Below are 22,855 nucleotides of genomic sequence, written 5' to 3' on the forward strand. Positions count from 1 at the left end.
GTGTCCCCTCCTAAGATGTGCAAGCTGGGACATTGAGCAGTGGCTAGACTGCAGGAGAAAAGACAGGCCCTTGTGCTTAGAGCAGCTCTCTGAGGACTCTGGCCCATGGTCTCTTCTAACATCCTGAGTAAACCTCAAGTCCCAGGGGGCAAACAAGCTGCAAAGATGACACAGAGCATAGCAAGAATAAACAGGCACACACCGTGTCAAACAGCTCATACTTTTATCATAAGATACAAACTTTCTAAAATTAAATATCTTACCTCTATGTTTACCAACAACAAAAACAAAAATCACTCATGTTAGCTAAATACAGGAGCACATGTGGTTGAACAAGCGAGTATGAGAACAAGGGTGCATGCGTGTGGTCTGTGCTGTGTCAGAGAGGCTGTGTGTGGTGTGTGTATGTGTGTTGGTGCATCGATGGATCTGGTCTTGCTGTTTTCTGTCTGTCACCTGGTCAGAACCTTGGCATTCCAAACTTCGTACCAAGCTGTTGCAGAATCCAGAATTCCAGAGCCCTTAGCCCTGATCCAAGGGCTAAGGGAGGAGGAGGGGAAAAGAAGGAGAGCTAAAAATTTATGCCATTTCCACTGGACGAGAAATAAGGGCTGTTCATCAGGGGCCCACCAGACGTTGAGCCAAACCTGAAAGAAAGGAGGGAGGCCAGGATGAAATTCCCGATATCATCAGGGAGATTAGAAAAGAATAATATATTAATTTTGTGGCTGTCAAGGACTGCAACGACCATGACAGGCTTGGAGCCTGCAAGCTTTAGCATAATCAAAGAGCTCTGGCTCTGGGAAAATAAAATATTAAAATGGTGCAATTAGAGGACCATAAAGAGCTTCTTCTGCCACTAACTTGGATCAGGAAGGTCCAGGAAGCCTTTGAGGATTATGTCCATGTCCACAGGACTGTGGAGCAGGGAATTTCTCGGAATCTGAGCACCTTACCTGCACACCTCTGACCTTACCATACCTGTTTGCCTGTGACCTTACTACACACCTGACCTTACCTGTACACCTGTGACCTTATGTTACCTGCATGCCTATGACCACTCTACCTGCCTTGGAGGACCAGGTGTGCTTCTCAGCAAAGTTCACGGCATCAGAGAATCCAGCATCCAGAGAGTGGCAGGGCTCATTCCCCCTTCGTCAGCACCAGGCTATCTCAGACCCTTTGTTTCAACACCAGTCCGTGGAGTAAGCCCTGAGACATCACGGATTGCCTGCAGCTCAGCTAGATCCCCAGGGAAGGAAGAGCTGGGATGGTGTGAGCTTCACCCACTAAGCCACAAATGCACACACTTCTGCTCTTTCTCTCTGGTACTCTTCTTCACACTTTAGAGTTGAAAAGCCACCTCCTCGGAGGAGCCTTCCTGGACCTCTCCAGATGGGATGATTTGTTTATCCTCCTGGATCTTATTGCAATTTCTTCATCCGTCTGCTAGGGCACATTGACTGAATGGGAACAGGGCTCCATACAAATCACAGCAGAGCAACTGGCTGGATTTCATCTAATCCAGGGTTTCTCAGTTGTTTTTCAGCCAGGCAGAGGAGCTTCATCTTCCTGGGAGTTTAACGGGACAACGAGGAGGGGGGAGGGGAAGGAAGCCACTGTGGCAGCAGGCACTGCATCCACCCGCGGCGCCTCAGCTGGCCAAGGTCCCCATGCTCCCTGTGGGCCTCAGCGGGTCAGCAGGGCCCCGGGGTTTCTGTCCTCCCCTTCTCGCTAACACGAGTGCAGTGAGAGCTGGGACACCATCGGGCTGCTCCCTGCTTTTGTTTGTTTGTATGTTTGGATTTTTTTATTATTTGTTTTTATTGACACACAATTGTACGTATTTATGGGGTACGATGTAATATTTCAATACATGCATACATTTTAATGATCAAATTAGGATAATTAGCATCCGTTACTTTATATATTCAAGATTTCTTTGTAGCGTGAACATTAAAAGTCTTTCTTCTGGCTCTTTAGAAATATACACTATGTTATTGTTAACTATTGTCACCCTACTGTGCAATAGAACACCATAAGGGTTATTTTTACAGTAAGGAAAAAATACTTTTTAATTCAGTAAAAGTAAGCCTTTCTGAGGTTTAATTTATATTTTTTTATTTTTAAGCTTTTTTTTGAGAAACTTAATCAATCCCTGGAGTAAGGACCATCTCTTCAACAAATGGTGCTGGGAAAACTAGATTTCCACATGCAGAAGTATGAAGCAAGACCCCTACCTTAAACCTTACACAAAAATCCACTCAAAATGGATTAAAGACCTGACTCTATGACCTGATACCATCAAATTATTAGAGAACATTGGGAAAACCCTGTAAAGCATTGGCATTGGCAAAGAGTTCTTGGAAAAGACCCCAGAGGCAGGGCACTCAAAGCCAAAATTGACAAATGGGATTACATCAAATTGAGAAGCTTCTGTGCTGCAAAAGCAACACTCAGGAAAGTGAAGAAGCAACTGACAGAACAGGAGAAACTATTTGCAAACTCTGTAACTGATAAAGGATTAATAACCAGAATATATAAAGAGATCAAGAAACTCAACAACAACAAGACAAACTACCCAGCTATTAAATGGGCAAAGGTCTTAAAAGGCATTTTTCAAAAGAGGAAATCCAAATGGCTGCTCCCTGTTTTACCAGGAGCAGGTGGGCGCCGAACGAGCAATGTACACCAGTGGAAACCCTGCTTCTTTTTCTTTCAAAAATCATCTTGGAATATGAGTGATTGGAAGTGATTATATCATTATAGGATAATCTGGATCCCACTCTGATGAATCACATTAAGGCTGCAACCCATGCTTCAGTATTTAACAATTCTCAATACCCAATCACTCATGACACACCTTGAATCTGCCTGCCACACCCACACATCTAGAACCTCTGGGGTGAGAATGTCTGATCAGATCCACTGGGCAGGACGTGTTCTAGATGGCCATCAGGAGAAGCAATCCTTGGGGACTCGAGTGATCAAAGAGTGCTTCATGGAGGAGGAAGGGGAGGAGGGGTTTGAGCTGCCTGAGCGTGGGGAGCACACCAGCCGGTCCTCCAGGTGTGGTCTCTCTGCTGATATCACCTTGTGCTCCTTTCAACTCTCAGACTTATTATTGCTTGGCAGGTGAGTTGTGTGGCTCTGTCTCCCTGCTGCATGGATGCACATGGACATGGCAGAGGGAAGGAAGGGCTGTCTTCCTCCTCCTCCCCTGAGAGCACGGCACCTGCCCAGCTCCTTCCTCGCCTCGCCTCTCCTCTCCTCTCCTCTCCTCTCCTCTCCTCTCCTCTCCTCTCCTCTCCACGCAGCTCGGTCCTTGAGGCCTCCTTTGTTCCCTTGTGCCTTCCCAGCCTCTCCACCTGCGGGGTGTCCCAGACCTCAGTCCTGAGCCTCCCATCCCCCAACCCCCCACACCTTTCACTGTCATCTGAGTGCTCATGACACCCAGATTTGTCTCCAGCCCTGCCCTTCCTCTGAGCTCCAAACCCCAGCCTATCCACAGCACCACTCACCTAACATGCATCTCAAATATCATGTGTGCAGCACTCAGCTCTGGAGACACAGAGCCTTGGCCTTGGTATTTGGGCATTGCCACTCATCCAGTTGCAAGAAGTCAAAACCCTCAGAATTGTGCTTTTTGTCAACTGATTCTTCTTCCACATCCAAGCATTGTCAAGTCCCATCAGTTCTACCAGGAAAACGAGCACCCCGGGCTTTCTACATGTCTGCCTCCCCCATGGCCACCGCCCTTGTCCACGCCACCAGCATCTCTTGTTCACACAGCACCAAAGGTCCCTGCCTGGCTGCCTGCACCAGCCCTTGCCTCCAGGGTTCATTCTTCTTACTTTGGCCAACACAATCTATTTCCTTCAGAAAATTACAGCCCATCCTCACCAGCTGCAACACCTCAGTGTCTTGTGTTCAGCTCATCAAAGAAAACTCCTCCCTAGGCCTCCCAGGCCCCACCTCACCTGCCCAGCCCTGGCTAGCTCTCCAAGGTCACCTCCACCCACCCTGGCCCTCACTCGGTGCCTCAGCCACATGCTCCCCAGGTCTGAGCCCTTTGCCCAGAGTGCCAGAGACGGGGCAGGGCCTCAAGTACTTGAGCCGTCTCTACTGCCTCCCAGAGGCTGCATTAGCAAGAAGCTGGGGTCCGGAATTGGACCTGGGAACTGAACCCAGGAACTCAAACATGAACGTGGGCTTCTCAGTTGGTACCTTAAATGCTGAGTAAAGCCCACCCCAGGATTCTTTGAATGAATCCACCTTCCCCTCTGGGCCACCAGCCTGCAGCCCTGACCCTCTGGCCCTGGTCTCCTCAGTCCTGCCTGTCCCCCACAACTGCACTCCCCTCTCCTCTGCCTCGAGGGTGCTGCTCTAACCAGGCTCCCGCCTGTTCTCATGTTGCTGCCTCCTTGGTCTCCTGCCTGTCTTCCTCCCCTCCCTGCAGGTGTGCAGAGCCCAGGTCTCACCCCTGCTGCTACAGCTCCCAGTCAGTGTGTGCCAGCTGAGCAGGGAGGCTGTGGGCACACCTGCATCCCAAGGCCACTCATCTCCAGTCCTGACAGCGGGGTCCCCTGATTCCAGCGTCTCTGTCTCTGCACAGCACAAGGACGCCCACCGCAAGCAGAGAGGTACCCAGATCGCTCTGCAGCCGCACCCACTCTCATACCTCCAAGAAGACGAAAGGCTCACCTCCAGACCCCCTCCAACCACCTGCAGGCCACTCTCCGCTGCTCCCTGTTCCTCTCCATTCCAGTCCCTTGGGTCACTCTCCTGGGCACCAGTCTTCACTGGATCCCCAGGCCTAGCAGTCTAGAGTGTTTACCAAGCCAACCCCAGCCTCGCTTTTCCACTTCTGCTTTGCTGCCTGTGCAGGGACGAACCTCATCCTCTAAGCAGACACCCCCCGCTCACTGGCGCTCCAGCGTGATGCTCACCTTCCCACCCAAGGGCCTCACTGCTCCTGCCTGGGTGCCCCGTCCAGCACCCCCTCCAGCCGCTGCTCACTGGGACTGGGTGGGTCCCACCCTGCAGGGCACTCACATGGCTGTGCCCACACTCATCTGCCTTCTGCTCACAGAGGGAGGGAGTCCCAGTCATCTGCGGTAACCACATGAACCAGCACAGCGCTCCCCAGGGTGTGTTGGAGGATATGCTCCACAAGGGGTGGGGAGCAGGCAGAGAAGAGAGACCGAAAGACATCAAAGGGGTTACAGTTGCATGTTCAGCTAAGGCTATTGGCTGCCTTCTGGAGCATTCTCCGTGCACTCTGGATTACAAGATCTGAGAATTCCAATAGTTAAGTGATCTGTTTATCTTTGTTTCTGGGCTTGCTCTATGCAGATGTCACTGCAGACACCTCCCTCCAGCATGGAGCACTTTAAAGGAGGTATTCGGGGAAACCCTGGTGCAGGGACACAGGGTTGGCTCCATGTGAAGGGGCTGTGATGGGAAGGGGGCAGGCGTGAAGCCAGGTCAGGTTGCGGAGTTTGGCCCTTGTCCTATTCACCAAATTTCTCAACCTGGGGTGCACATTGGCCAGAGTGCTGCAACCCTCAGATCCACAGGGCGGCACAGCACCACCTATCTCTTGAAGCATCCGTTGAAGGTTGGGTGCGTGGGAAGGAGAGGCCATTTACTGTCTTGTTAAGAGAAACATGATCTCATTACTCCACAGCATGCAAAATCTGGGTGAAATTCTCCAGCCCAAGTGTTGCCTTTACATCCGCTGCTGGCCGCTAAGCCCTCAGACCATCCCAGGAAGCGGTCCCTCTCCTCTGCTCACTGGGGTCCCTCGGTGGAGGATGTGAGCAGCTCTGATAAGCAGGTGGAAGCCCTTCCACAGGGCCCGCTGCACAGGCAATGGGGTGTTGGGGAGATTAGCCTGGCGAGGAGCTCAGGGTGCCGTGCGTGGGGACAGAGCCATAAGAAGATTACCCGGCCAGGTCCCATCGGAAACCAGGCAGCGGGTGAAGGCAGCGCAATGTCATGCTCTGCCACTTGCCACTGCCAACTGAGTGGGGCGTCCATCGGCCCCTGACTGCTTTTGCCATTCTGCCACCAGCCTGGAGCACTCCAGCCCCTGAACAGACCCAGCAGAGGGGTCCCCAGCCACCAGACCCTGCTCACTCCTACTGCAGCTCTCTCTCGGACTGACACAGCCACTGGCCACTGGCACAGGACCCTCCGTTCCCCATGGCCAGGACACAACCGCAGCCTGGGAAGCCCACTGGCCCAGCCCTCCCCTCTCCCCTCCAGCAGCTCCGTGGCTGCAGACTCACCCGTATGCCTGGGGGAGGAGGTACTGTGGCCCGTCTCCCGCCATGGGGGAAGGGTCTCGGGGATTGGTGGACAGCTTGGGAGGTGTCCTCTGCGAGTATGGATAGTTGGGCTGGACGAAGGGGATGTAGCTCAGCAGCGGGGTGTAGGAAGAGCGGAAAATCTGCTGTCCCATCTGCTGTGGGTTGTACGGGGTCACCTGAGAGGCAGAGAGGAGAAAGGGGTGAGGTCACTGCTCCCAGCCTAACCCTGAGCCCAGCCACTACCCCAGGGCCCCTGTGTCTCTCTTCACTGAAGGCAACATTTGGAATGGAAAAAGCTCAGGGATCAACCATGAGCCTGGCAGTCTTCTTCATTTATCTGAGACTCACTTTCCACATCTGTAAAATGGGCAAACGCTATGTACATGGAGTGGTGATGGAGTCCGTGGCTATGAAGAGATAGGCCATAATAGGAAGCAAGTGCATCTTCTTTCTGTTCTCTTGCCTGCCTCACTACTTGTAACCATCTGGGTAACCATTCCCAAAGCGCCCTGTCTGCTGTCACAGGTTTTATCAGCCCCAGGCAGCAGTCGTCATTGACAAATCTCTAGCTTCTGTCTCGGGGATCTCCACGGGTTCCACAGCCCAGGGGGAGCTCCTGTGCTGGGGGCAGTGGTCTCTGCACTGCTCCCCTTGGCAGCCACCAGTGCCCCACGACCCCGGAACACAGCTTCTGTGAACAGCCAACGGCATTTCCAACGCTCCTTCCTCTTTATTAATTTAAATGCACGTAGCCGCGAATGGCTAGTGAGCAGCACAGCCCCCTGTGCAATGGGGCAAAGGGGCTCCAAGGCTCAGCTCCAACCCCAGAGAAACACAGCAGGGCCAGGTTTTGGGGAGGGGTGTCCTCAGAACAAAGTCCCATTGGGGCCGGGGCTCCCTCCTTGCTCCAGACAGGGCAGGGACCTTTCGTCTTGTTCACTGATACGGCCCCAGTGCTAACTCACAGCAACTGTCAACAAGCACGTGTTAAATGAATGCAGCAATAAAGAGGCATGCATTACATGAATGAATGCCAGAAGGAAAGAGAGGGGAAGGGGAAGAAGCAAAGAGGCGGGGAACCGCCACTAAGCGTCTGCTTGAATACCTAAAACGATGGGGAGCTCATTACATCACAAGCACCATGTTCCACTACCGACAGCTCCAAACATCAGGGAACTGTTTTTGGCACAGAGCTGATTGCTCTCCCATGTGTGCAGAGGGGAGAAAGTGGGGAGCTTCCGGATTCCTGCTTTGCAGCCAGAGAAGTGTCTGGATCTCTGCTTTGTAGCCGGTGTCTGGAAGCCATGAGCTCAGCGATTCAGCACTCTGCATCCCTCTCTGGCCCTGCTCGCTGTACCTGATAAAGCCCCCACAAGGCCGGCGTCTGAGTGCCTTGCTATGCCCCGCCCTTCCTATGTGGAACTCCACACAGCCCTGTTATTCCCATCTCAGAGATGAGAAAACTGAGGTTCAGAGACGTTGAGAGGCTCGCTTATGCTCCCAGGGTCTGCACTGTGTTAGAATCCCCAGAAGCGGGTGCTAAGAGCCTGTGCCCCTGCTTCAGCGTCTCTCCATTGTGCCTTCTGGGAGCCTGAGCCCCACCTCAGGTCCTTCCCACCAGCCGCCCAGTGGGGATGCAAGACCTGGAGATACTGCACAAGGAAACCAAAGGCATGAGACTAGCTGGTGGGGAAGACCAGGAAGGCAGCTCCCAGAGCCGGGCCCTGTAGGCAGCAAGGCACACATAGTGGGAGGAAGCGCTGGGATGCAAGAGGCAGGTGTTTGGGCTCATACAAGCCCTGTTCAAAAACCTGCTGTTGGGGGTGGGCGCTTCACCCGTGGGTAAGATGCCGGTTAAGACACTGCGTCTCCTATCTGAGTATGTGGTTATGGCTCTGGATTCCAGCTTCCTGCTGGGAGGCAGCAGGGGACAGTTTAAGAAGCTGGGTCTCTGCTACCCACATGGGAGACCTGGATTGAGTTTGCAGCTCCTGGCTTCAGCCTGGTCTAGCCTCAGTCTTTGCAGACATCAGGGGAGTGAGCCAATGGATGGGGGCTTTCTTTATCTGTCGCTCTTTCACTCTTCCTGTCTCTCACATAAGAAATGCAAACATATCCTTGAGTCTATGGAATTCATAAAAGCCATGAAATAGAGCTTAGTATACTGCTCAAAGCATCTCCAAATTTCCTCTTCCCTGACAAGCAGCGTAACAGCATGCTTGGAGTGCTACGTTTGTATGAAAACAACAACAACACGCTTCTATAAACCAGGGTGGACAGCGTCCAGCCCACGGGCCGTACATAAGGCTTGCAAAATCATTTGGTCTGCTCCTGCTAGGGCAACCTCAGGCAGGACTCAAAATTCAAAAAGTCTGTAGATGGTTATTTTATAAATCTCCACGTGACCTTTAGCAGAAAAGCACTTCCCATCCCAACAGATATCATTAGAAGGGTACGTAAGAAACCAGGAAACAGTGACTGCCTTTAAGTTTTTAAACTTGTTTCTTACCATACCTTCCTCAAACACACACACATGACCCTCTGGGCCAGGACCCTACCACTGGTTGCCTGGTGGAGGGGACGTGACCAAGCCCCATGAGCCAGATGCTTCATCTCAGGGTGCAAGGGGCTCAGACCTGGCCCACACAATCGAGTAACCTTCACTCTTGCGTTCTTCCTCTGCCTCCGGGACGTTCTGATATGTTTCAGATCGGAGTGATGTTGGCGGAGGAGAGTTGGGGCTCCCAGTGCTGTCTATGGGTTGGGGCACCGGGGTGCACACCTGTTGGGGGCCATGCACAGCCATCCTGGGAGTGAGGCAACTCAGTCTCTGGTGCCTCTGTGCTCCTGTTTCTAGCTCCTTTCCTCACCCCCCAGCTGTGCCCTGAGACTCGATGCCTCTGCCCAGGCTTCTAGGCCCATTCGTGGCTGGGCGTGGCTGTGTGCTTGGGCCGCTTGGTGGCTAACTGTACCCATATTTCTATCCACCTCTGTGTGTGTGTGTGTTTCTGTCTCCTCAGCTTTATTTTTATCCTGCATTTTGCACTTTTGTGTCTCCATGTCCCAGAGGCAATAAAGCATGGGTTGAGAGTGCCAGGCCACCCAAGGCCAGAACCCAGCTCTGCCACTTTGCCTTTGTGTTGCTGTTCAGCAAAGAGTCATCCCCAACCACGCTATAGAAGTAACTTAGCAGGCTGGCGCCGTGGCTCACTAGGCTAATTCTCTGCCTGCGGCGCCGGTACTCCGGGTTCGTGTCCCAGTTGGGGTACCAGTTCTTTCCCGGTTGCTCCTCTTCCAGTCCAGCTCTCTGCTGTGGCCCGGGAGTACAGTGTAGGATGGCCCAAGTGCTTGGGCCCTGCACTCGCATGGGGGACCAGGAGGAAGCACCTGGCTCCTGGCTTTGGATCAGCGCAGCACACTGGCCGTAATGGCCATTTGGGGGGTGAACGAACAGAAGGAAGACCTTTCTCTCTGTCTCTCTCTCTCTCACTGTCTAACTCTGCCTGTCCAAAAAAAAAAAAAAAAAGAAGAAGAAGAAGAAGAAAAAGAAGAAGAAGTAACTCAGCAAGTAAAAATACAGAAGTGTGGGGTCGGCATCCTGGTATAGTGGGTAAAGCCACCAGCTGCAATGCCAGTATCCTGTGGCACCAGTTCGAGCCCTGACTGCTCCATTTCCCTATCCAGCTCCCTGCTAATGCATCTGGGAAAGCAGCGGAGGATGGCCTAGGTGCCTGGGCCCCTGCACCCACATGGGAGACCTGGATGAAGCGACTGACTCCTGGCTTCAGCCTGGCCCAGCCTTGGCCTTTGTGGCCATTTGGAGAAAGAACCAGAAGATAGAAGATTTCTCTTTCTCTCCTTCTCTCTCTCTCTCTGTAACTCTGCCTTTCAAACAAATAAATAAATCTAGAAAGACGCCACTTAGTTAAATTGGAATTTCAGATAAATAACGGTTATTTTTTAGCCTAAGTATTTCCCAGGCCTCAGTTTCCTAACTTGTCACCTGACTCATGTCAGGTGGTTACAAAGGTTAGGTTAGGGGCTGGCGCTGTGGCTCAGAAGGTTAATCCTCTGCCTGCAGTGCCAGCATCCCACATGGGCACCGGTTCTAGTCCCGGCTGCTCCTCTTCCAATCCAGCTCTCTGCTATGGCATGGGAAAGCAGTAGAAGCACTTGGGCCCCTGCATCTACATGGGAGACCTGGAAGAAGTTCCTGGCTCCTGGCTTCAGATCGGCACAGCTCCAGCTGTTGCAGCCGTTTGGGGAGTGAACTGACGAAAGGAAGATCTTTCTCTCTGTCTCTCCCTCTCACTGTCTGTAACTCCACCACTTAAATAAATAAATAAATAAAATTTTTTTAAAAAAAAAAAAGGTTAGGTTAGTGCAGGTGACCCTCAGAGAAGGCCCTGGCACCCAGGCAGGGCTCCGCTAAGTGCCAGTGGCTATTGTCGCATGGGGACACTGGTTTGTTTCTACCCTCTTATCGGGATGTGTGTGTGTCCCCCGGAGACAACAGCAAGCCAGAAAGCATAGCAGGTCACCAGCAGGGCAGCACCACAGGAGCTGATGGCCTCAGACCCAGAGACCTCGGTGGAGTTGGGGCGGGGGCGAGGGGTGGGTGGGCTACTCACCGGCCGGGAGTAACAGCCCAGCTGGGGGTGCACAGCCTGCTGGTACGGCATCCTCGCAGCCCGCTGCGGGTACAGGCCCTGTGGAGAGAGGAAGAGGGTGGGCGTTGCTGGACAAGGCCTCCCAGCAGCTGCAGCAGCAGCCGCTCAGCTCAGCCTGAGGCTCCCACGCCTGGGTCTCCAGGCAGGGCCGAGCTTGGGCCGCGTGGGAGCAGGCCAGGGCAAGCAGAATGCATGCCTCCCGGGAAGCCCATGGTTAGCAGACTTCACAGTCTTTTTGGTGAGCGTTTAAGATGAAAGCTCCAAGAATCTGACTGCTGCTTGAATCCTAGATCTGCCCCTCACTGGCCCTGTGGCCTTGGGACAGGGACTCCAGCTCTCTGGGCTCCCCCTGAATGTGTGCTCACGCCTGCAAAGCTTGTGAGGGAAACTGTGCTGTCTTTGTCACTGTCCACACATCTTTTCCAAAGGTCTTTCCCTGAACCCCAGTCCTGCCCTTGAACTTGAAGTATCTGTGTGTGTTGGGGGGTTTGCACCCATGTATACTTGAGTACATCTGCACGTGTGTTTGCATCGGCATCCATGGGCTATGTACCCGTGTGCTACTGGGAATCCAGATATGTGAGTTTGAATGTCTGCTGCACACGCACGCGCCTGTGTCTCTCAGCGGAACACGAGTGTTGGTATGAGGATGAGTGAGTTAATTATCTAAAGCGTTCACTGGTGTCCGGCACATGTTCAGAGTCTGCAGTGGCCAGGGCTGCGGCTCATCTCTCACGCCTCCCCCTTTGCAATGGCTCTCTGGCAACTCAGCCAAATGGAGAATGGAAATGTTGTCCACAACTCTCTGTGGGGCCACACTGGGGGTGTCCATGTGTCCACGCAGAGACACATCACACACACACACACACACATACACACACACACATGCAGGGGCCCCTCCAGCCTCTGACTATGCCCCCAGCTGCCAATCCAGAGCTACCCCCTAGGTAAAGGTCAAATGTCAAAGCCAAAGCTCCTCTCAGCCAAGGACGTCAGCCCAGAGGCCCCAAACCGGCCTCCACTCTGGGCATAGCTTGTGCCAATTCTCAAAGTGTTAACGGCTAACGCCATGCTCTTGATGTCCTCACAGCCCACAAGCTCCTCGTAAAAGGCTCTGGAACCCTGAGGTATGGGAAAATCTCCCAGAAATCCTGCTGCCCCACTTTCCAGGCCCCTAGGAGTGCACATCTCCCAAGTGCTCCTCCCTGCTCTCTGTTCCCAAGCATGGGGCCTCAGGGCATCCTACACCCAGGCACCTCCCACTTCCACCTGACACCAGCTCCCAGCCCTGTAGCCCAAGGCAGCCTGACTCACCATTCTGACCACAATGTGCTCCCTGCAAACACAGCCTTGGCCTGATCTTGGACAGAAAAGTCAGAGAAGCAGGGCAGCCTTGCCCATGGCCAGCCCTCAGGGAGCTCCAGGGCCACTAAGCTGTTTATTAAATGCACCTCCTCCATTCCCCACCCCCTTCCCCTTTCAGCCTCGGCAGGAGTTAACACCACCAACTTCTTCAGACCCGAGGATGCGAACAGCAGGCCTCCACCATCCCCACCCTGCCCGCACTAGGCCACCTTGGGATCCATGCAGCTGCCCTGGCTTGGTTCCACCCTGGGGCGGGGTTTGAGGAGATGGCGCCACATTCATCAGTACAAGCCAGGCCATGTGACTTTAAGGACATCACTGGTTGTTAGAATTGCAATTTCGTAAAATCACAAGTGAGGGTAAATAAACACTCCTTCTTTGCTTGAGGTCAAGGCCTTTCCCCATCCACCTCCCCCCTCCTTAATTGGGAGCAGAGTTCCTTTATGCCAAGTGGCCCAGGAACCTCTGAAGCTGCTCGGGGTCGGGGACCCTGTCTCCCATGCCTCCGAGTCCCTCCACTGCCGAGCTCTGGGTAAATTGGATCTGGGACCTCATGTCTACTCCCAGTGCCAAGCAGGGGAGAGACCAGGATAAGCCAGTCCCCATTTCCCCTCTCTGTCCTCTCAGGGCCTGCAGAGCTCCTGACCCCATTCCCTCGGACGACCAGGGCTGCATAATAATAAAAGCCAACATCTGCATCACACGTGAGATTTGCAGCGCCCTTCGCCAGCCACGGACTCCAGGACTCCGTGCACCCATATCCGTGCTGTGCTGGTGCTGCTGTTACTGCCGTGATGATGATGATGATGAACCCATTTCACAAGCAGGGAAACCCGGACTCAGAGTGGCCAACCAGCTTGTCCAAGGCCACAGAGCTTAGATGCAGCAGAACCTTGAATCTCAAGGTTACTGATTTCCAAACCTGCCTTCTTGCTATTATTTCAGGCCCTGAGCAGCTGTCTCGCAGCTAGATAAGCATGACGAGACCGTGAGAAGCTGGGAGGAGGTAAATGATGCTGCCTTTTGTTCCCTCCTGGAAGGGTCACCTCCTTCTCCCATGACTTCAGCTGGGCCTGCTCAGCCCCAGCAGGCCCTTCCACCACCTTGCCCAGAAGTGGGGGAACCTCAGGGGAACTGGCCCTGCCCTATGAACGCCAGTATCTCTGAAGACAGAGGAAATCTCAGGCACTCAAAAAGTCAAGTGCAATGAAATTAACATAACAAAGAGACACTACCCCACTTAATAAAGCAAACCGTGGCAAATTAGCTTTACGTGGTGAGCTCTGGGAGTGCATTTTAGAGCGAATTCGTTTACACTAAATAAAATTATGGGATTGTCTGTCTAGTGGAAGCAGAGGGGCCCGGCTGCTCTGCGGTGGAGCCCCAAACTTGGGTTAGACTCTGAGCCTCATAGCCCTCTCTGCATCCTCTCCCCTAGCCCCACAGCCGGCCCATAGGGACTGTGGAAGGAAGGCTTTCAAAATCAGTGAAATGAATGAGGAAATGAAGAAAGAGGAATGAGCAGGTCAGGGAGTAGGGGAGTGAGTGACCAGGGAGTGAACAAGCCCCAGGATGCAAGGGGAGAAGTGGCAAGAGTGAAGGAGTCGCTGCACTAAGGACCGGAACCCGAGTGCTATTTAGTCCCCAGACCTATGTGGGCAGACTGCATTAGCAACATGAAACGGATACTTAGTTTCCCCTGAGATTGCTTTTATCTACAACCTCTCCTTCCCATGGTGGGCCTGAGGCTTTTCCCAAGGGCAAAAGTGGGCACTTGTTTCCTTCAGCAAACAAATAAATGAAAGGCTTGGAAGGGAGGGAAGAGAAGGAGAGAGATAGAGATAGAGATAGAGATAGAGAGAGAGAGAGAGAGAGAGAGAGGCTTTGCTAAATTCTTGAATATTCCATGGCTAAGCCTGGTAGACCAGCTCCGAGCATCATGATGGAGTAGACGGTCCCCTTCTGCCTAGCACATGGAAGCCATAGGCTCATCTGCTCTGTGACAGAGGAGGAGGAAATGACACTGGGCTCGGGGAGGGGTTCAGATGGGACCCAGAGGAAGGCAGGCAGCTGCAGGTGTATTTCCTTCTCCCCTTGCCCTTTCCAGGCTTTGCCGGACCAGACTGGGGCTGCAGATGGCCAAGGTCATGGACCGTGGACATACAAACTAAGGTCCTGGATGCATTGGGCAAGCAGCCAGGCTGGGGAAGGGGGATGGGACAGAAGGTTGAGAAATCTTAGATGCTGAGCAGCTTTCCTGAAAAAAAAAAACACGGAGCACTACCTAAAGGGACTGCTTAAGTTATTGGATTGGACAAAGGTTGAAACCAGAGTGGACGTTTATTTGATTTTTCCCTCCTTCTACCAAGTGGGCGGCAGCTCTTAAGGGATATTAAGTTAAATGGACAAAATAAAGAAACTACATTTTCCCTGCATAAATGAGTTCTGTGAGTAGAATTTCCAATGCTGCTACAAGTGTTTCACCACCTCTGTGTGTCTGGCCACTAATTCTCTTCTTGCTATGAGCCCAAGATCGAGAGTGTGTGCCAAGCCACCTCAGCTGGTACAAAGTTCAGACAGCTTGCATGTGGTCAAATAGTTTGTCATCCAAACCAGAGCATGTGAGAGTGAAAGGGGATGGCTTTAATCACTATTCTCTGGCCAAAGACCCAGACTGTCCCAAATAATCCAGGCTGCCCCTTACCTAACTTTAAAGAAAGTCACAGAAGCTGATGGACAGGACTATGACACCATCTTACCCTGGGGACCCAAGCACTTACCCAGCCACGACCAGCAAAGCACCTCTGGAACAAATGGCACAGTGAAGCAGATTCCAGGCAGTGGAAAAGAACTCTGTGTGTATGTGTGTGTGCGTGTGCGTGTGTGTGTGTTTACCAAGCGGTAGGTCTGATGCAGCCATAAAAAGCAAATATAACTAATAAGTTGACAAGTTGATAGTGCCCTGCTGTAGACCCCATGGAGTCTCACGATTGGAGGGATGGCCTTTAAGGGAAGTCCAAGGGCTCTTTGTGAAACAGGGTCCCAGCAAGCCCTACCCACCCACTCCCCCGCCCCTGGCATGGCCAGAGCCACTGTGGATGGCCACAGTGAGTGTCACGGCCTGCCCACTCACCTGGTACTGTGAGAAGGTAGAGTGATTGGGGAACACTGGTGGAGGTGGGTAGTTCAGGTTGAGCCAGAGTGGCTGGTTCAGGGTGGCTGAGGTCAAGGCTGTGGCGAAGCGTGGGTTGAAAACGTTCCCTGTGTACTTGATGTTGTTCTTGTCGGCAGCCGTGACAGGTGGGTTCACTGTAAGTCACAGGAAGGGGAGAGCATGTCAGTGGTGGAGGCAGAGGCCTGCAGCACCAGGACGGCCCCAGGGCCAGGCCTGTGAAGCCTGGAGAGGGCTCTTCAAAGCCCTGCTGAGTTTCCAACTCTAGGAAGACTCCCCTGGGTCATGCCTTACGCATTTGGAAGAGAGAGAAATCCCGGAAGGTCTAGATTGGAGTTTCCATCATTCATTAGTGAAGGAGAAAGTTTAGCAAGGGAATAAAATGGATGTCATTTCTAGAGCTATGTTTCACTTACAAAACCAAATCCTTTCAAAAGCTTCAGAAAAAGCCAGCATTTTATAAACAACTGCTACGCCATTGGAATTCATTCTTATCGCATCATGAAAGCAGCCCCTCCATGGGACATATACTTTGTAAAACTGAGAATCTTGCACACATTGTTATCCATAGGGGAATAATTTTTAAAATATTTTAAGACACTAATTTAGGGCAGAGTGACTCAAAGTCAGTCTAGATGAATGGGATAAGGTTGAGTTGTTTCAGGATGTGAATCCAGAATTCTCCCTCTCTAAAAGCTATTCTGCAGGCTGATCGGATCAGAAAAGGATCTTTGGTTTCCCCAGTCTTGGCATCACTTTTGGGAAGGGAAATTTGACTGAAATAGTTGGACAAAGGCTAGGAAGAAGGAGAGATATGAATAATCTGATTACATAGAAATAATATAAAGCATGGGTTTTTTTCATCTTGGGCAATTTGAGAGTGTATGGTCTATGTTGAGTTGGGGCTATATTTAAAATTCATCACTACTAATGTTCATGTGACCCCTGAAAGCCAACTATAGTCATCTGGTCGCTGGGGTAGGGAACAGGCAGCCCAGGGGCTGTATAAGATCTGGCTCTGCCAAGGCAACCACAGTCGGAACTCAACATTCAACAAATCTACAACAGGTTAGTTTTTAAGTTGATACTTTTTATGGCCCACAAATGATGTTATACATATCGAAATGGCTCTTGGCAGTAAACAGGTTCCCACTCCTGCTAGTGGTCACGTTTCTGATAAGGATATGAAGAGCAGTGACTTGCCCATGGATAGCATAGCCTCTTGGTGACCCAACCACTCTCCAGAGCCTAAGCAGGGTGTCTGGAATCCCTTCCTTCCTCTGCAGCCCCACCGTAGGCCAGCTTACATTTCAGCTCCAGCCCATCCACATCCACTTTGTTGCGAAGCTTCAACTGCCCACTTGGGTTTTTGGTGGCTCCGAGGAACTCATACAGCAGATTCTTCTCGGCTGGCCATGCAGGCTTCTTGGGCGGCAGGGCCATGGACGGGGTGCCCACTGGGTCGTTGCAACCCTCCTCACCACAGGTATCCTTCCGACTCTGGGGCCACTGGCTAACAAAGAGGCTGTCTTGACACTTGGTTGAGTCTTTGTTGCTAGGGTTTTGTTCTACAGTAGGAGGGAAATTAAGTCAGAGTCAGGGAAGGCACCATCCTGTGGCTGCATGATGGATCCTCCACAGCACACATCTGAGGCCCAGACCACTCAAGAGGACACTCTCAGATACATACAGCCCCAGTCTGTCCCTCGGCACTCCCCTGACCACTGTCCAGTCTAGTCTTCCTGCCTCAAGCATCTACCTATTTATGCACCCATCCTTCCTTCTTTCTCTCCCTCCATCCATCTACTCATGCATCCATTAACTCACACACCCATCCACCCATATATGCTTCCATGCACACATCCATCACTCAGCCATCCACCCATCCATTCATCCATCTACCCACCCATTCACCCACACATCCATTCATACATCCACCCATGTGTCTCTCCACCCATCCATCTATAGACACATCCATCCACCCATGTGTCTCTCCATCCGCCCATCCATCTATAGACACATCCATCCACACATGTGTCTCTCCATCCACCCATGTATCCATTTACCCATCCACCCATGTGTCTCTCCATCCACCCAACCACCCATGTATCCATCCATCCATCCACCCTTCTACCCATCCATTGTTAGTTTCCCTTTCCCCTTTCACCCATTCACTCATCCTTCCTTACATTATTCCTTTCTTCAACTACTTTTCTTTTCTCTGCTCCTCTCTCCCTCTTCCTTTCCTTCCTTCCACATTTCGACTTCCTTCCCTTCTTTTCTTCTCTCCTAACTCCCTCCTTTCTTCCTTCCAGCCATCCATAGTGCCAGGAAGATGACTTGGACACAGTCTTCCTTGAAGGAGCGTGCAACTGAGAGCTAAGGGTGGTCTCGCATTTCCACGGAACACAGCCTGGACCCCACAGTTTGGCACCATATCACGCCTCTACTTCTGTCTGTGGCTCACAGGTGATTCAGCTGGCTTGTCAGCTCCAGACCCTGCCCTGAGCACTGGGGACACAGTGATGAGTCAGAGCCATTCTGCCCTGCAGTAGCTCATCACATGGAAGGCGAGAGAGACATGCTCAGAAATAGCTCTGGGACAAGGCAGGTGGGACCCAGGAGGTGACAGGGGACACAATGGGAGAAGAAGATGGCTGAGACTGCTCTCTGTCTGAATGGGGCTTTGTGTTCCAAAACGAGGTGGGGTTTCAGCAAGGCAAGACATGCTGGGATGTCTGGGAGGAAGGCAAGACAGGCGTGGGAACTGGGCCAGAGGCTGCAAGCTCAGAGCTGTGGGGATTCAACAGAGACGGCTGGGATGTGGGGTGGGGGCCCAGCCATTGCCAACTTTGGCCCGGCAGTCACCCCAGAACAAGGACAGTGTCTGCACCACCATGGGGTCCTCCACAGCAGTGGCTCTCACTCACCTGAGTGCCAAAATTTTCCTGGAAAAGGTGTATTACCAACAACAAATGCATGGGTTTCCATTTTTTTTTTCCCCACCAAAACAAGCATATGTTTTAACTCCACTTTTCCAGGAACTTGTTAAGGGACTCTTGCTTGTGATTAAGCATGGGGAGGAAATCTATTGGCAGAAAGAACTCCATACACACAGTTGGTTTGTTCCTTTCCTTTTTTTAAGGCATTGTCCTGGTTGAAGGAGGGAAGAGAGCTTTGTGCACCCGCCCGGCCCCATCCACTCCTCTTCTGGGCCTGGGATCTCAAAACTTCTCCCTGGAGCTTGGCTAGGAGACCCGGTCACCTGCTGGATGACTGCCCCCATGCTGGACATAATACAGGCCTCTGGGCTCCCTCTGGGAGTGGCCCCATCTGAAGACCTGTGCCTCATCTGCCCATTAGGAGTGTACCCCATCCTCCCAGCTCTTTGACCCCAGCACTGCAGGCTCAGTGGCTACGATGGGACTAGGCCTGCCCTCCTAACACCATCCTAGCACAGGAAAGAGCTGTGCTAGCCTGAGCCGATTTAGGAGAAAGCAACATTTTTAGCAAAAACACATCCCTAGAGTCTCTTCCAAGAGTTCATCTGGTTGCTGAGTTTAGCCCCCAGCCAGCGTGCGGAAATACCAGCACTCACTAATAATATCCCTCTCCCCAGAGACCTCAGTACCTGCAGCCTCGCGCGCACACCTACAGTTGCCTGAAACATCTACAGAGCTCCTTCCTCCAAGAGCTGGGCCCACACTTTCCTGCCTGCCATTCCTTTGTCTGCACTGACACGTGTGCAAGCACACACCTGCCACACATGCACAAGAATGTACAGAGACTCACTCAACTGCACCACAGCTGCATTTTCTCTGACACACACACACATTCATATCTGCAAAGCTCCCTTTAGAACCTCTTGGCTCATGCATCTGTACACACACACACACACACACACACACAGTGGGACCAGTGATTGGGGCTTAGCACCCCTATCTAACAGGGAGGTTTCCTGGGCGGGACTCAATCCTCTCACAACCCCATTCCATGGTCCCAAAGCCCTTGGGCTGCTCCAACCTGTCCAACACCCAGATTCTAGCTCTCTGGCCACAGCTCGATTCCCTGGCCTGTCCACAATGCCACACAACACACAGTGTTCTCATGGGGGACCTTGCTCCTGTTTTCTCAGGGAGATGGGTTCAGGCCCTCTTGATACCCCCCACCCGCAGTGGTCCACCCCTGTTCCTCACAGCCTGGGGTCCTTTTCCCCTCTGGGTGACATGAGTATGACCTGCTCTCCAAGTGACTGCTGACTGTGCATAAATGCCACTGCAATCGGTCTGAGCGGCTAGATCAGGGGGAAAAAAAGGCCAAATCACTGGAGAGGAGGTGGGGGTAATTTAGGAGGTGGCTGGGTTTCCTTGGAAAGGAAATCCCCCATTAGCTAATGGGAGTGCTCTTTTGTGAACCCCTAGAGCCCAGGGAACAAACCCAGGGCCAACAGCCTCAACTGTCCCCTGGGGAAATGTGCACATCTGCTCACTGCCCAAGGAGGATCAGGCCTTGTGGCCAGAAGAGGCACCTCCTTTGGAAGCCACATCCCTGAAGCTGCCAGTCAAACTCCTTCCTAAGCACTTCCTTCCATGTGCCTGGATTCCTGCAGGTGTTGATACATGGCACCAGCGGCAGGCTATTAGGACAGCACTTGGGAAGCCCAATCCCATCTGGAGTTCTAGCACTGGACTCCTGGCTCCTCCACTTGTGATCCAGCTTCTCCTAATGCCCACCCTGGGAGGGAGCAGGGGATGACACAGGCACTACGGTCCCTGTCACTCATGTGGGACACCCACACTGAGTTCCAGGCTCCTGGCTTCAGCCTTGCCCAGCCCCAGGTGTTGTGGGCATTTGGGAGAGGGGACCAGCAACTGGAAGCTCTCTTTCTTTCTTCTGAATACAAAGAAAATGAAATTTTAGAAATAAAACTAAAAACATGGGCCAGTTACTCCTGGAACCTATCTCTTTTCTTAAAGCATGCTGGGACTAGGGCCTCTGGGTTTGCTTGCACATGCTGTGCTCTGCCCAGGGGCATCAGCAGGGCAGGGCTGCCCCTGGAGGCTGTGCTCACCAGAGGCTGCTTTGCCCTGTTTTGCACAAGGAGGCTTCTTGTGCGTGCTGTAGTAACAACTGGCTCCCCAGAAAAGCTCTCTTTCCTCCATGCAGGCCCCCTCCTGCCACTGCACAGAGCCCCAGCCCCACTCACCCTGCAGCAAAGGGTGCCCTTCGGAGTCAGGCTCAGGCTTGGAGCAGATCTTTGCAAACACAGGGAGCTGCCTCTTCTGAGCAGGGAGCTCGGGGAGCTTGCCGGGGGCTGTGAGAGGAGGTGCAGGTGGCAGCAGCAGGAAGGGACCCAGCCCCGGGGGCTCACTGGGTCCAGAGCTGCTGAACATGCTGTTCTGCAGGAAGTCCTTGATGACCCTGGTCTCCTCCAGGACCATCTTGTTGTCGGGGGCCTTGGACGTCTCCGTGGACTTCAGCGGGAACTGGGCCAGCAGCTTGCTGATTTCTGAGTTGCAGGCGCCTGGGCTGTGGCCCCCGTTCTCCATGCCCGTGGCACTCTTGCCCTTGGCGGCACGCAGGATGCCGGTGACCGTAGACACAGCAGAATCGCAGTCCTGTCGGCTGCCGATGGCAGACCCGGCCACCTTCTGCTCCAGAAGCTCATCTCCAGCAGTGACAGAGACTCCTGGCTGCTCAGAGCCACCTGCCACTGGAGGAGGTGCAGATGTGCAGGGAGCTGGCTGGTCCCTGGCCTCCTCAGGGGAGCTACCTGGGGCCTCTGGTTTCCCCGAGTTCTCTTTGACCAGGATGAGGTGCTCTTTGGTGAGGCTGAGGAACTCCTGCTCCACCAACAGGGAGATCTCATCTTTGCCACTGCTGATCTCCAGAGTTCTGCAAAGAGGTCAGAGAGACAGCCGGGGTTAGTGCCAGCTCACCGACTGCGGCTGTGCAGGACCCAGGGAGAGACCTAATGCTTTCTTGAGAGAGAAAAGGTTGTCACTGCTTACAACTCCGGCATCCCATATGGAAGTACAGTTTCAAGTCCAGGCTACTCCACCTCCGATCCAGTTTCTTGCTAATGCACCTGGGAAAGCAGTGGATGATGGCCCAAGCGCTTGGGCCCCTGCACCCACGTGGAAGAGCTGGATGAAGTTCCAGGCTCCTGGCTTCAGCCTGGCCCAGCCCTGGACATTGCAGCCATTTGGAGAGTAAACCAGTGGATGGAAGGTCTCTGTCTCTGTATCTCTCTATCACTCTGCCTTTCAAATAGATAAATAAATCTTTAGAAGAAAGAGAAGAGAAATAAAGAGCAAAAACAGACATGCAGTGGATCCCCAAGAAGGTTCTACATGACCCTAAGGGATGCAGTACCAAGAGCATGGAGCTGAAGTTCAGCCCCTCTCTCCCATTCATGGTGCCTAAGACCTGAGCCAACAAAAGACCAGAGACATGGTTCACAGGGGAGTTCTGCCCAGCAGCAGAGGGACAAAGGCGGGGGGGGGGGGGAGGGCAACAGCTCTAAGTGTGGGGTCCAGAGAAGCACTGTGCAGGTCCTGTCCCCTCACTGCAGAGTGGTGCAGTGGGTGGCCCAAGCTCACCCTGACTGTCATTTTCCCTCCATGCGACCCTGGGCAAGCTGATCAGCATCTGGGTGCACTGGCCTCTTTGTCTGATTAATAGTGACATCACAGAGATTCCAAGCACTGTCAGGCAGTGTCTGGCATGGAGTCTTAGGGCAGTACCAGTGCCAGCTATTCTTGTTCACAGCCTGTTAGCCTGGCCAGACCTCCGGACCCTGCACTGGGGGCCCATGTACATCTGTGTCGACCTGCCTGGAATGGCACCTGACCAGGTCACAGCCTCTGGGCTGGGCCTCATTTGATGGTGGCACCCACAGTTAGCTGATCCCTGCACCACCTCAGAGGGATCCCCCTGTGCTCAAACACTGGCCTCTGCTGAACCTCAGAGCCTACACACCCAGCTAGACCCTGGCTGGCTGGCACATGCTTGCTGGGATCTGATGGTTCTATGGACGCTAAGCTGGCTTTCTCCAGTGGTGATCCTGGGCCGGCTGATGGCCCCGCCTACCTACCAGCATTCCCGGCAAGGGGTAGGAGGGGGGACTTCCTCTTGGTGCTCCCAGGGGAACCAGGGCCACCCAGCTTAGCACCCACTGCTTCCTGTCCTTGGTGAGCTCCTGTGAGGGCCAGACAAGGTGGCCTACACCTCGAGCATTCTGGAAACTGCCCAGCACCCTGCTCCTGGCAGCTCAGAAGGAGAAACCAGTATAGAGGGACTGAGGGGGAAGAACAGAGCCCCATGAGCAGAGC

The 22,855-nt window shown here is 52.9% G+C and overlaps 1 protein-coding gene across 1 annotated transcript in view; it reads right to left on the minus strand.

Moving 5' to 3' along the window:
- Nucleotides 1-270: 270 nt before the first annotated feature.
- Nucleotides 271-22,855, minus strand: part of C7H1orf94 (chromosome 7 C1orf94 homolog) — a 42,839-nt gene continuing 20,254 nt past the window's right edge. Inside the window, exons 2-7 of the mRNA XM_002720699.6 lie at nt 20,728-21,416; nt 16,829-17,089; nt 15,483-15,658; nt 10,946-11,023; nt 6,294-6,490; nt 271-647 (exon numbers count right to left, since the gene is read on the minus strand). Coding sequence (XP_002720745.1) covers nt 572-647; nt 6,294-6,490; nt 10,946-11,023; nt 15,483-15,658; nt 16,829-17,089; nt 20,728-21,416 — 1,477 coding nt within the window. The 3' untranslated portion in view covers nt 271-571. The remainder of the gene's footprint in view (nt 648-6,293; nt 6,491-10,945; nt 11,024-15,482; nt 15,659-16,828; nt 17,090-20,727; nt 21,417-22,855) is intronic.

Source organism: Oryctolagus cuniculus, chromosome 7 (genome assembly GCF_051225735.1).
Source record: "Oryctolagus cuniculus isolate XC-2025 breed Fujian yellow rabbit chromosome 7, ASM5122573v1, whole genome shotgun sequence".
NCBI lineage: Eukaryota > Metazoa > Chordata > Mammalia > Lagomorpha > Leporidae > Oryctolagus > Oryctolagus cuniculus.